General features: G+C 34.4%; 2 protein-coding genes across 2 annotated transcripts; one reads left to right on the forward strand and one right to left on the reverse strand.

The window, feature by feature from the left end:
• The first annotated feature begins 1,855 nt into the window (after positions 1-1,855).
• On the forward strand, positions 1,856-3,270 carry LOC127086489 (uncharacterized). The gene has a single exon (XM_051027262.1). The coding sequence runs from the start codon at positions 2,022-2,024 to the stop codon at positions 3,054-3,056; it is 1,035 nt and encodes a 344-aa protein (XP_050883219.1). The 5' UTR covers positions 1,856-2,021; the 3' UTR covers positions 3,057-3,270.
• Positions 3,271-3,316: 46 nt separating this feature from the next.
• LOC127086488 (probable galacturonosyltransferase 12) lies at positions 3,317-6,856 on the reverse strand. Its single transcript, XM_051027261.1, has 6 exons — positions 6,204-6,856; positions 5,535-5,590; positions 5,266-5,421; positions 4,566-5,156; positions 4,150-4,452; positions 3,317-3,886 (listed from the first exon to the last, which is right to left on the reverse strand). The coding sequence occupies exons 1-6, from the start codon at positions 6,412-6,414 to the stop codon at positions 3,605-3,607; spliced, it is 1,599 nt and encodes a 532-aa protein (XP_050883218.1). The 5' UTR covers positions 6,415-6,856; the 3' UTR covers positions 3,317-3,604.
• Positions 6,857-13,892: the final 7,036 nt, after the last annotated feature.

The following is a 13,892-nucleotide window of genomic DNA, read 5'->3' on the forward strand; positions in this document are numbered from 1 at the left end:
GAAACAAAACCGTGCAAGTTGGTATAGAATGGAGTGTTATACCAATGCTCAATGTTGACAACACTTTTTTGAAACGAGATCCTGATTGAACCTAGATGCAATTTCAACATAGTGTTCACAACATTGCATAAATCTCTCTGACTTTTAGTTAACATGTTTTTAAGTCTCCAATGAGAATACTCCACCCTAAAAATCATAATTAGAAATATATGTTAAATTAAATTTAGTAATGTAATAACATCAAAATGACGTTCGTGTACTTGTTCGTTGTTGTGTTTCCTAAATGAGTGACTCCGTTAGTCGAAACAACAACAAACCTTTCTTTATAAGGTGTCAACCATGTTTCACTCACATACTTAACAAACAAAGAAATATCAACACAAACTGTCTCAAAGTGCTTCAAGTGTGCGACATATTCAGTTTCTCTATTAGCATACATGATGTTGTTCCATAGATATATGACATGTTCATGTCTTTCTAATTTAACATACTCTTTACATTTCATACTAACGTTTTTTTAAGTATGGAACAAATACAACAGGTGAGTTGAATTTGAAAACACAACTTTCATGACATTCATCAACGCAAGCTCACGATCCGTCACCACAACCTTCGGTAGCAATTTTTCGGAAGAGAACAACTCTTTGAACTTCTCCGGCGCCCATTTGAAGTTCTCATCCCTTTCATGTTCCAAATAGGAAAAGCCTACCGAAAATGTTAATTTTGTTGACGTAACACCAACAATCTCAAGTAGTGGTAGCCGATACCTGTATGATCATAATGCACATAATGAAAAATCTGATAAATCAAAGTATGTTGAAAAGATATCAAATTATGATCACGATGCACATTACCTATTTATCTTGTATGTACAATCAAAAATCAACACCAAATGAAACATATTCAACAACTTCACTGAATCATGATGTGTCTAGAAGATATCAGTTCAACACATGTATTTTTCTCTATGAATAAGAGTCAACAACATTTGCATTTATGTTAATGGACCTCTCCTACTCGCATTGTACGTATCTCTAACTTTATATACCTGGATAACACTGGTGATGTTTTCAGGATCTTTGTCTTTCAAAGTAGCAACTATGCACCATGGAGTCATGGTGTACTTCGTCGTGTCATTCACAAAATATCTTTCATTAACTTTTAGACGACCCAATATGTCATAATCTTCTAAATCCTTAGATACTTTATGATTGTGCAACCCACACCTAACTATCACTTTCCAACCGCTACCACTCGGGCAAATCTTAGCCTAAAAAGACATTTCACTTTCATACTATAAATATCATATGAGGATTTACTACTTTCATATACATTCTTCCTTTTATAATCTCCTCCTCTCTCAACCCCATAGTCAATTTATCTTTCCTACCTCGTTTTCCATTTGCAGTATCAGAACGAACAACCACAACAATAATACCATGTCGTTTGTCAATATTCTGTGTCATGCTAATATGTTAGTTCGAAACTCAAAAATCTGTCATTTATATCACATAAGAAATATACTATCAATATCATATAAAAACATGAAAGTATTTAAGTTAAACTTGTTACATAGAAAATATATTACGTCAGTGGTGAAAAACTGCATAAAATCTATCCAAGAATATATAAATGATTTTGCCGACTCCGGACCACACAATAAAACATTTTCCTCCTACCGGAAATTTGATCTATAATGAAGGAAGTATCTTTAACCATTAATTTATTTGTTAGCAGTTAAGCTTACTTCATCATCAACCGTTGATGACTAATTTATATATTCAAGGTTGATATTTTAATACATTCATAATTTGTTATATTTATGCTAACATTAACTATTCATTTATTCATTTGAGATTGATGATACTTTTTCAATGACATTAGAGGGAAGTTATAACTATTATCCTCCACCATTGGTTGAACTATTGTGAGACTGTGATATCTTATCCAGATAGAAATTTAGAACAACTGTTTCATATCAAAAGTATCTCTCTCACACACACAGCTTGTTCCTTTGTTAAATGGCATCGTCATTCTACCATCACTCAACTCATTCACAATCTACCAAATTTTCCAAGCCATCACCATGCATAACTGCATATTCCAATAACAAATTTACATCTATCCCATTTCATACTCATTATTTATGCAAACACTACAACATATCATGCATCCCCCAAAATCCTAATGTTCCCCTCAAAGCTACATCCACATCCATTATCCACTCTTCACTCTCTTCCCTTAACCCACCCATCTCAAAGGAAGATGCCATACTTCAAGCCAAAACATCCCTTTCAACAGCCTTAGAGAAACCACTCAACAACACCAAACTATTAGGCAAAATCAAGAAACTGAAACAACCCAAATACCGGGTCGAAATCCCGGTCATTAACGACTCACCAGATTCGCTTTCCAAACTTGCTCTTGATATTTTTGGGGACATTGATATACCCATCAAAAGAAAAGATTCTATCATTAAGTTCTTAATCCTTTGGCCTAATCCTAGCTTAAAAGAAGCTGCAGTTGTTGCCTTTGAGTCACATTCAAGCAACCAAGTTGAGCACATTGACATTGTTTCAGTTGCCAAAACTGACCTCAGAATGTTGAATTCTGCTGATGTGGTGATATTTTTGGTGCCAGAGAGTTCACAACTGTCTGTGGTGAAAATGGTGAGTGATGGGGTTTATCCAAAGCCAGTGGTTATGATGAATCCAAAATGGGCATTTGAGGAAGAGAGTAACTTTGGCAATCTAAGTGGTTTTGTGAATTCTTTTGAAGTAGTCTATTCTTTTATGGGATTAGAGGTAAGAGGGTTATTCAGCAAAAGAAAAGGTGTGATTTTTAAGTGCGTGAAAGACGGGGTTGTGAGTCGAGAGACATGGAATGTTCTTGTTGAAGAAGGTGAAGAAATGAAGGTGGTTTCTTCATTCAAGGTAAGGCCTACCATTGATCAAGTTGAGAGTGTTTTGTATAATCTGATGGCGATCAATTCACCGATAACAAAGTCTGCGAAATTCTTCAAGGGATTGGTTTCTAATATGACAGGGAAAAAGTAAATGGAACTGATTCATTGAAGAATTGATGATCTTCAAGGTATTTGATTCAACTGAATTATGGATATAACATGTTTGTGAATATGTCACAACGAATGTAGGGCAATGCTATGAGTCTATGACCATTGTAATTCTATAACATTTGATGTCATGTAATTGCAAGATACTACTTCGATAAAACGATATTCGATAAAATGATCCTTTGGTCTCTCTTTTATTTCATCGTTTTATATAAGCTAGTTGCGAAACCTCGAGGCCGCAGGTCAAAAAAGCTGTGTTGTATTAATACATACATACATATATGATCTACAAATACTCAATATATACTTACAATATGGATTAAAGAGAAAAAAATATGAGGATTTCAGCAGAAAAAAGTATGTTAAAAGTAAAATTTTTAAGCAAGAAAAGGAACATCATGCCATATCTTTGTTGTCTCTGTTGTCATGGAAGGTCTAATGAGTGGAAGAGGAACTATCTCATTTTCTCTTTCCCTTGGATTACAAACACCATTTCTTCAACTCATCATTGAGAATTCATGCTTTTCCCTATCATGCTCTAATGTGACAGCTTTTAATGAACTTATCTGAGAAGTCGACGTATTTTGTCCACAATGACTTTAGTTGTGGAAAAGCTATGTCTAGCCATGGCTTTGCCCTGCCATTGAAATGGATGACACCAGCATTCTCAACATCAGCAACATTTGTGTTTTCCTGATATCCTAATCCCAGCATGTGCCAGAAAGGATCTATAATGTGGACATGACCATGAAATGCTATCAATCCAGGAGGTAATGTCCCTAGCTGCCACAAACTCAGGTCTGATTTAATATTCTGCATTAAGAAAAATAAAAATATGAATAATTTACCAAATATGGAAATTCAATTTTAATGAAATATTGCAAGTATATTTGGATTTCTTGCTGTCACAAATTCATGCATTTACGCTGTCAGACCGTTGGGTTGAGATTGAACAGTACAGAAAGCTAGCCGTTTTTTATCCAACTCTAAAATACCGAGCTTGAAATCTGGATTGTTCTATCATAATCCAACGGCCAACGATGCGCTGACAGTGTGAATGTGTAAGATAGACATACTTGCTCAACCCAATAATGATATGTATTGCTTATATTGGTCTTCCTCCAAGCCTCCAAATCAAAAATGTTCATGCCATATGCCCAAGCACATTCGTCGGGACTGAAATTTTTGGATATTAGAGGGTGAGAAAAGTTCAAATAGCTTTTCAACCTCTTTGACATCACAAACTTGTCTTCTCCATGACATGTTTCCACTGCTCCATTAACTTTTCCATTCATGTCAATGTCCCACAGAGGTGTAAGATCGGCTTGTACGACAATGTCGTCGTCGAGGAAGACCACCTTGTTAAGACTTGGATACAACTGTAATGAAAAAGTGTCATTGCTATAAGCATCACAGGAACAAAAAATTTACTTGGTTATAAGCTATCAACAAACAAAAATGATTTACTTGCTATGCTAGCCGTCACTTTTACCTCGGGTAGATGTATCCGGATGTGGTTCATGACTGAATTGTACTTAGGACTGAGTGCTTGCAATTTTGATGCGATAACATTTGGTTTCTCAGAGGTATTTGCAACTATAGCTGATGAACCTCCTCGAAACTGTGACCGCACCTTTTGATCTTTCTCCATTGCTTCTAAAACAGGAACCTTTCCCTTTGTAAACCAATCGAAATGGTGCAATGCCTTAACCTCAATCACAGCAGGTAATAAAGGATGCAATGAGAACCAAGCCTGCATTGGATAATAAGTCTTTCTGTCCGTAATTATGTGTATAACAACCTTCTTAGGTCGTAAACAATTGCGAACAAGTGACGTTGCAACCACCGAGGCGGCGAGCACGTTATCTGAGGCTAAGACAAAGTGGAAGTACGAGTTGTCGACAAGGGCAGGAACTAGTTCTGCAGAGGGTAGCTGTAGGCGCGCGGCCGCGTTGTTTGTGTGCTCATGCGCCAACCTCAAGTCAAGGCAATGAAGTTGTTTCGGTATGCTGCTCGATGCTACATGGCGATATAGATATTCTTGGATTTTGGCCAACCTAGTCCTTTGTTCCATAAGGGTTACCTAATAAATGTTCATTTTTCATCATTGGAGGCATCAACTTGAAAAAAATGTAAGAAATTCACTAGAATATTTTGATTTCATCTAGTTGGAAAGGTTATGAAATTATTACCATTTCTCTAAGTTTAACTGCAAATGTCTTGACATCATATCGACCTTCCTTCATATTAATCATGAACTCTTCTAAAGTCTGTGGTATATCAACCCTTCCCTTTAGTTCATCATTGCCCAGAGGTTCATCTAAAGTTTGGTATATCACTTCTGGGACCTATGAAAAGGCCATGTCATTTTCAGCCACCAATAAAAAATCAAAGTAAAATAATTGAAAAATCGAATAAAATAGTGATAATTTTCAGCCTATCAGAAGAGTTGAGAGATTACAGTTGATTCGGGTCGTCTACCCAAAATCCTTGGCCCTAATTTTTTTCCTAGACAACCTGAAAATATAGTTTGAAGTTAATCAACCGTACAGTTCAGACAAAAGTGATATATAAAGAAACTTTTATCAGATATTTGCTTTGGCTTGATATGTCTTTTATTACAGATTCAGTTTTCACTTTGATCTTGCAGTGGTTGGGTGAGGTATAACTATAAAAAGAGTAGTAGTACATTTTCTTGTCATATAAGCAAACTTAGTATCAGCTAATATTTAAACAACAACAAACTAATGTATATGCTTCTTTCCCCTGCAGCCAAATTATGATACAACCATTATATTTATTTAATCATAATATGAATCGTCTGGTATTCATTCAAGGTTTCCGATTTTTTTTAAAACTCGGTATCTGGCCCTAGGACCGATTAATCCGGGGGACCAATCTTCCCGTCTACTAGTGGGTGCCTAATAAAAGTTAGAACAAAGTTCTGCATCGACTGGTTCAACACAGGATCGTTAGCACCTAGAGGGATTCGAGCCTTCACCAACAAACCAAACTCTCGGAGTTAAGAATTTTGACTTTCTAACTTCAATGAATGCGCGATATTGTAACTACAGACAGCCTAACTAAGTGTGTGGATGAGAGAAATAGAGAGAGAAACGGAAAAGAGTACCTATGGTTGAGCACTTGTTTTCGCCATCAATGCCATCCACAGCTGTTAAAACAAACACAAACCTCAGAAGAAAAGTGAAGAACAAGAGGGAATAGAAAAGCATCCTATAAGAAAGACGCCTCGACGCAACTTTCACTTTGATAAACTCTTTAAGTCCTTTTCCTGGTAGCACTGTAACATGCCTCAAACTTGGAGATATATGCAGCTGCATATTTTTTGGTTGAAATCCAAAAACACAAAAGAAATGAGACAGGACAAAACAACAACAAATGAAAAACAGGTTCTTGAGTTCTTCCTCTTCCTTATTTCATGTCATACAACAAGAGAGGAGTAGAAAGTGCAAGAAACTATGTCAAGTAATGCTGTAAAAGGAAGGTTTTGATATATGTCATGGAAGGTTGCTATCTCTCACCTAACCTTGCTTAGCATTTGGGTCAGGCATGTCAAAATGGTGTTTGAGATGTTTAAAAATATATTATATTTTATTTTTGAGGTGAACTAAAGGGTTGTTAAAGAGAAAGAGACATTGGACTAAGAAGGAGGAGATGTTGTTTGGTTCAAGTTTTGTGTTATTAATTGACTTGGTTTTGAAGGAGGGAAAAAAGAATAGCTTAAGGTTTTTGTTTGGTGTATCTCTATGCTTGGCTTTGCCTCAAGATGAAGCTTTTTAGCATATAGAGTTTGGAGTTTGGAGTGTGACATGAAATTAACTTGTATATGGAAAATGACAGTATCTCTGTCTGTGGGGTGTGGTTGAGGACGTAGTACTTGGAGTGAAAACTCAGGAAGCTTTGCTTTCTTTAAGATTTTAATATGTTTTTGTCTCTATAAACTATACCATTTTTTTGTTTTACTATATGTAAAAATTATTTTCTTTTTAGTCCTCGCAAATGCATTCTTTTTTATTTTGATCTCTGGAAAAATTCATTCAAATTGAAATTGATATTTGAAATATTTATCGGGGTTAAATATGTCTGCGGTCTTTGTGAATATCTCAAATTTCTTTTTTAGTTCCTCAAAATATTTAGTCCTTATAAATTTTTTTATCTATATCTTTTATCTCTCCTACAACTTACCGACGATTCTTACAATTAAACGATTGAATTAGTGACGATTTTAGCGATGATTTATTACTTAACTATTGAATTAACGATAGTTTTAGTATTCGGAATCAAAAGTGTGGATAAAAAATTTTAGAAGGACTATTCTTTGAAAGAAATATTTTGAGGGACTAAAAACGAAATTTAAGATATTTAAGAAGACCATGAATATATTTAAACTTTTTATTTTAATTCTTATTTTAAATAAATTAAAATCAAATTTTCTGATAAATTTTAAAATATTTTATATATTTTACAAATCAATGTGCATAGGAGAAAATTTTGTAAAAACTAAAACAAAATAAATAAATCAAAGATGTAATTTTGTATATTTGTAAGGACTAGAAACAAAAAAAAAGTTTGTTGGGATTAAAGAAAAAAAATTAATATATTTGCAAGGACAAAAGTTTAAACATATATTTGAAAATAAGGTTGTTGAAACCATTATTGAAGGGTTGTTTTGGAGAAAAAGACATCATCAAGGGTTAATTAGCAATTAGAAAAAGTTTCATTGACTAGGTTCAGTATTATTGCTGATTTGTCCCTATTAATAAATAAATGGTGTTAGGTGGAAGAAGTTCTGTCTTATCATACCACGTTTTTAAAAGAAAAATATTTTTTTTTTGTCACCAATTCGTGGGAAATACTAATAAATATCATATATTTGAAAATATTACGTTTTTCATATAATTTTAATTTTTATCTTCATATTATATCCTTTAATTAATACTTTAAATTTACTATTTTTTCATTTTTTATTAATAAAAATTAAAATATATCAATAATCAAGGATATTTGATAAAATTATTATTCTTGTCATATTTTCTTAATTAATGTTTTAAGTATATTAAAAATAGAATTTCTTACAAATTACATTCATGTGCTTAAGAATTAGTCAATATTTCTTACAAATTAGCCTCTACTAAATTCCTTTTAAGTATTTTATAAATACGATTTCTTCGGTTTAGTTATAAAATCAATTCTATATTTAAAAATCACTCTAAATGAACTAAATTGTTTTAATTTATTTAAAATTATTAGTTTAATACGCCTGGAATTTCAAACAGTAACAAATTGTTAGAAATCAATTTTCAATAACTAAATTATTTATTAAAGAATTAAATTATTATACTTTGAACTTTCTAATAATTTTTTTAAAATATTTTTTTTCAATTTTGATTCGGTTTTAATTTTGGTTTGATTTATATGTTGCATTATTTTAACTTCAATTTAATTTGTGTTGAACAGTGCTATTCAGCATAAATTAGTCTAATTCACACACTTGTAGATGAATTTTAATTTAATTACAAACCTTGTTTTGATTTGCACCCATCCTAAATGAGCATGGATTTCATGTAAATTGGCCTTCTAGAATATAAAAAAATATTGAAAATAAAATAAAATAACTTCACTTATACATATGAACATAACAGGTAAATTGATGAAGATAGATGGTCTAAGATTGGTACCTGTTTGTTGTATGAAGATATCATCACTTTCTTAGAAGTGAAACATAGTTGCTGTTTCTAAGGTCAACAAGAGACACAAAACTTTGAGTACACAAAAGTCCTTTCCTGTCCAATTCAAGAAACATAATTGAACTATACATGTTGGAATTCATATGTTGTTGTCTAAATCATTTTACTTAGTGTAGTTTATAAAGATTGTATTGGTCATGCATGGTAGTAGGAATTTGAAGGGAAAATGATTGTTATTCTCAGCTAGCTAGGTTGCTCTATTTGGGACCATATTCTAGGTTCTTGTATCTTAGTATTTGGTTCAGTAGATGCTAATTTTATTGCATGTTAAAAGCACTAGCTAACAAAAGTTGGAATATACATTATTTCTATTTTATGATAGTTTGAAATTTATGGTTGGTACATGGAAATTTTCACCATAGCATATATCATGACAAAGTTTTATTTGTTTTCACCAACAACTTTATTGTTACTGCACTTATGTAGTCAGAATTTGGACATGCTACATGCGAGGTAGCAGTAACGGTAAAAACTATTAGATCCAACTGTTCCTGCACCATGTAACTATTGTAGAAGATCTAGGTTAGCATATTATAAAAATCTGAGTTTGCACTTTGCAATACATTTTTCTTTGATGATACAAATAGGCTGAAGAGATACAATAACAAGGTTTTAAGAAATAAATAAAGATTGTCACAATTTACTAAAAGAATAAGGGAATAACTACTCATTCTCCACACTCTTAAGGGATATGATTGTTGTTATTTGAATTTTAGAATCCATATCTAAAATGAATCTTATAAATACCTCAATCCTAAGGTTGAGAAGACATTCAGTTTGACTTATAAACACCAATATGCAGAGTTTCTCATCTTTCTGTGTGAACTTACTCTAACACTAAAACAACCATAAAACGTTTGAAAGCCTTACAACATAAGGGATTGTCACATATTGTACTTTTAACAAGTATAACTGGAGCTTACCATGAGCCCGATAAAACTGACCTAGGCCATAACCCTCATCAATCACCAATCATTTTCGTCACCTTCCCCCCGAAGATGCAAAACGAAGTTCCAATATTACTTTCAACACCATTGTCAGAGGATTTGTAGACGGAGGAGAATCTAGTTCTTCTCATAGAAAATATGGTAGAAGGGTTTTGACGGCAAGTGTCATACCCACCAACACCAAGGAAACTCTATAGAAAAAACCAGGGTTCAGAATCACCTTATTAAACAAATATTACATCAACAAGTACAAGTGAAAGGTCACATAACACTTGAAATAATGTTTGGCTCAGATACATGTGAGATAACAATCAAAGTAAAATATATTGTTGTAGATGCCTTATCCCCGTACAACACCATTCTAGGACGTCCCACCCTTAACTTATTAGGGACAGTCCTGTCTACCCTTCATCTGAGCCTGAAGTATCTACTGCCTGAAGGGTGAATTGGAGTGGTCGGGGGGGGGGGGGGGGGGACCAGGAGGTCACCCAAGAGTGTTATCAAAATAATTTAGAAATGAGAAAGGAGCGTATCGTAGAAAACACTGGCCCACGGTCAAGAGGTAGATGTTGCTAGCTGGGATCCTAGGTTGGGGGCAAAGAGCGAAAGAATCACCCCCACAGAAGACCTAAAGGAGGTCCGTATCGGTCCTCTGAACCAACAAGTCACCAAGCTAGGCATCTCCCTATATGATTCTAAGAAGGAAAAATTGGTCTCCCTATTAAGAAGAAACACAGATTTGTTCGCTTGCACGCCCTTTGACATGCAAGGAATATTTGCAAGGGCGGTGTGCCATTGCCTAGCCATTAATTTCATAGTGAAACCAATGTCTCAGAGGAAACACTAGGTGGACGAGGAGAAGAGATAATCCATTGACGAAGAAATTCATAAGCTGAGGAGTGTCAGCTTTATAACTGAGGTTAAACGCCCATCATGGCTAGACAACATAGTCTTGGTACGGAAGTCGTCAATCAAATGGCGCATGTGCGTCAACTTCACTGACCTTAATGTCGCGTGCCTTAAAGATCTGTTTCCCTACAAAATATTGATTGTCTGATTGAAGGATCATGTGGCTACAAAACATAGAGTTTCATAGAAGAATACTTTGACTACAAACATATCAAGATGGATCCCATATATGCACCCAATATTGCATTCATGTCCAATCACAACAACTACTATTACAATATCGTGGGTTTTTCGCTAAATAATACATGCACCACTTATCAAAGGCTCATGGATAGAAAAAGTTGAACGACCTAGGAATATGAAAGTGTAGAATTAAGATAGCTGGAACAAACACATCAGATAGCATGAAATTACATCACAAGTATATCAAAATGCATCATGACATAAGTACATCCAAAATAACTACGTAACAAAACTACTAGAACTAATAAAACATAAGAGCATCTATTTGACTTGCTTTAAGACATATTCCCATTGCCTTTCTCAGTTACCTTCTAATATATAAGAAATGAGTAAATATGGGATGATATAACAATCTCAGTGGAGTTCTTATCACGATCATAAATGCTCTTAGTGGCCAGTTACGTCACCTATAACTCACTACCACTATAGATAAAAGCTCATGAGAATAACGAAGATGCTCAACAAATTCTTAAGTCTAGTGACATGCTAACACTTTTTTAAGCTAACATATATGTTTAGGAATAGGAAATAGTCACCAGGAGGGTCCCTTTGTTGATCCAATTCTGATGTCCTACACTCAGTTATTGCCTTATCCCATTGAAAATGGAATGGTTATTTCGAAAGATATGAGGCCGATGCTTACACCATTCCCATATTTATATGATGCAAATGTTAAGTGTGCATTTCATGATGGGTCAAAGGGGAATGCCACTAAGAACCGTTAGGCTTTCAAAGCCAGAGTACAAGATCTTATTGATTAGAAGTTGTTATCATTTACAGAGGAAGTCCCAAATGTAAGAAATAGTTCACTACCCGAACATGGCGGTCCATCTATCAATGTTGTTGGAAAATTTGCAGAACATGGTCTGGTTAAAGAATTAGGGAGTATAAGGACTTCTATGGCAGTAATCCTTGAAAAGTTGACTGAATATGGGATGATTAAAGAAGCACATGACAATTGTGAGTTATGTCTATCTGCACCATATGAATGCGAAGAACTGAAAAGGTACCTGCAAGAGTTAATGGACAAAACATGGTGCAAGTCTGTCCATAGTGGAACCCGTGTTTAATAATAATAAAGGGGTTCTAAACCTCTTAAAGTCCCCTTTCAGAGGAATGATGCTAAATCACCAGTGAATAGGATAGATCCTATGGTCATCTATATTCCAGCACCCTTTCCCTTCACAAGTACGAAGGCGATACCTTGAAACTATAATGCCATAATTTATATGGGCAACGAACCACTGGTGATAAGAGATCCAAACATCACCTACATAGTTGGCACATGAGGTATAACTGATACGTCTCGTGACTGTATATAGAATATAGTCTATCGGGTACTTGACTGCAAGTGCACAGTCTAGTCGTTTTAGTTTTAAAAGATATCGAACCGACAAGGATCGATGGTAAAACTAATGCTATTGATGTTGCTATGTTTAGCTAAGGAAATGATTTTCAGAAGTTTGGTTGAAGAAAATTAAATCTAAGGGAAGTTAAGTCTTAAGAAAATATAAATAGGAGGATATCAGTATGCAACGCATTAATCGTCAGGGATTCAATAAGTCATTGGTGTATAATTTAAGTACCAAATATCTTTCAGTAGAAAATACTTATTTAAAAGGCTTTATCTCACACTCTCGTGATTGTTGATTTGGACTATACTTTTAAGTCAGAATGTATGCTCTCGCTGTCCCATTTGAAGTTAAAAATACTTTTTGAAAATAAATAAGTTCTAATTGCTTTTAAAGTGCTCTCGCTGTTTTTAAAATCAACGCCTAGTTTTTACTATCCGATTCGACCCTCACGCTCTCGCGATTGTCGGTTCTCACCTTAGTTAATTTCCCACTATCGTGCCAAAATCGTATTAAATAGCTTCTCACTCTTGTGACAAAGTTAATTAAATTTAAATTAAAAACCACAGCCCAAAAGATTGTTTAAGGAAAGAAGTTTTACACCGATTATTATTAAATCCCTTCTGATTAAATTGTCTACATACCGATACCGGTAGTTTAGTCGGACATGTTAAATAACGCAAACACAGACGGACATAAACAGATCAACAATAAAGCAAATATGATTATAATAATAGTAAAGCAATAACAATAATAATTGAATAAAAACCTGGAAATTGGATTAATAGAATACGCCGAATCTTGAAGTACTTGAGCAGTCCTCCACAGGTCGGTAAGATTCTGCTTCTTCGAAATAATTGCTTAAACTAAATTAAATAAATTGTAGTAGTTCCCCAGTGTAGGAAACTACTACTTTGGCTAAATGAAAAACGAAAAGGGAAAAGGGAAAATCAAAGCTCTGAACGGTAAAAGAAAATAATGTTGCTGAAGAAAAAAATAAAAGAAAAATAGAATTGTTGTGGACAAATAAAGTGTAGAGAAAGGTCTTGAAAGCTAGCTTCAGAGAGGAAAATTAAGCGTGCCCGTAGGTTTCCAACTTCCATCCTTTTATATTCCCCATTAGGTCTTGGCAGTTGAGAGAAAAATAAGGGTGACTTGGTTGAGTGAGAAATCCACGAGAAAGTGGCTGAGGAACGGAAAATAAGGGCCTGGTGGATCACTTATGTTGACATATTCAATGCGCTAATTTTGGCCTTGTGACGTTGGTGATGGGCCTGTGACGGTCGTGACAGGCTGGACGTGACGGTCGTCACATGCACATAATTTGTATTCTCTGCTTTTCTGCTGTTTTCTCTTCTGTTTCTTCTTCTTTTCCTTCCTTTTCTATACTTTGCTCATTTAAGCATGCGAATTGAAATACCTGCAAAAATAACTCGAACACTTGCGGAATAATCAAAATATAAATGAAAGTGGTATGATTTTTGAGTGTAAATCAAGGCAAATATACGATGTATTTTCACATTGTCAAACTCCCCTAAACTTGAATCTTTGCTTGTCCTCAAGCAAATAAAATTTGTAAACACTAGTTAAACACGAATAC

This window comes from Lathyrus oleraceus, chromosome 5, assembly GCF_024323335.1.
Source record: "Lathyrus oleraceus cultivar Zhongwan6 chromosome 5, CAAS_Psat_ZW6_1.0, whole genome shotgun sequence".
Lineage (NCBI taxonomy): Eukaryota > Viridiplantae > Streptophyta > Magnoliopsida > Fabales > Fabaceae > Lathyrus > Lathyrus oleraceus.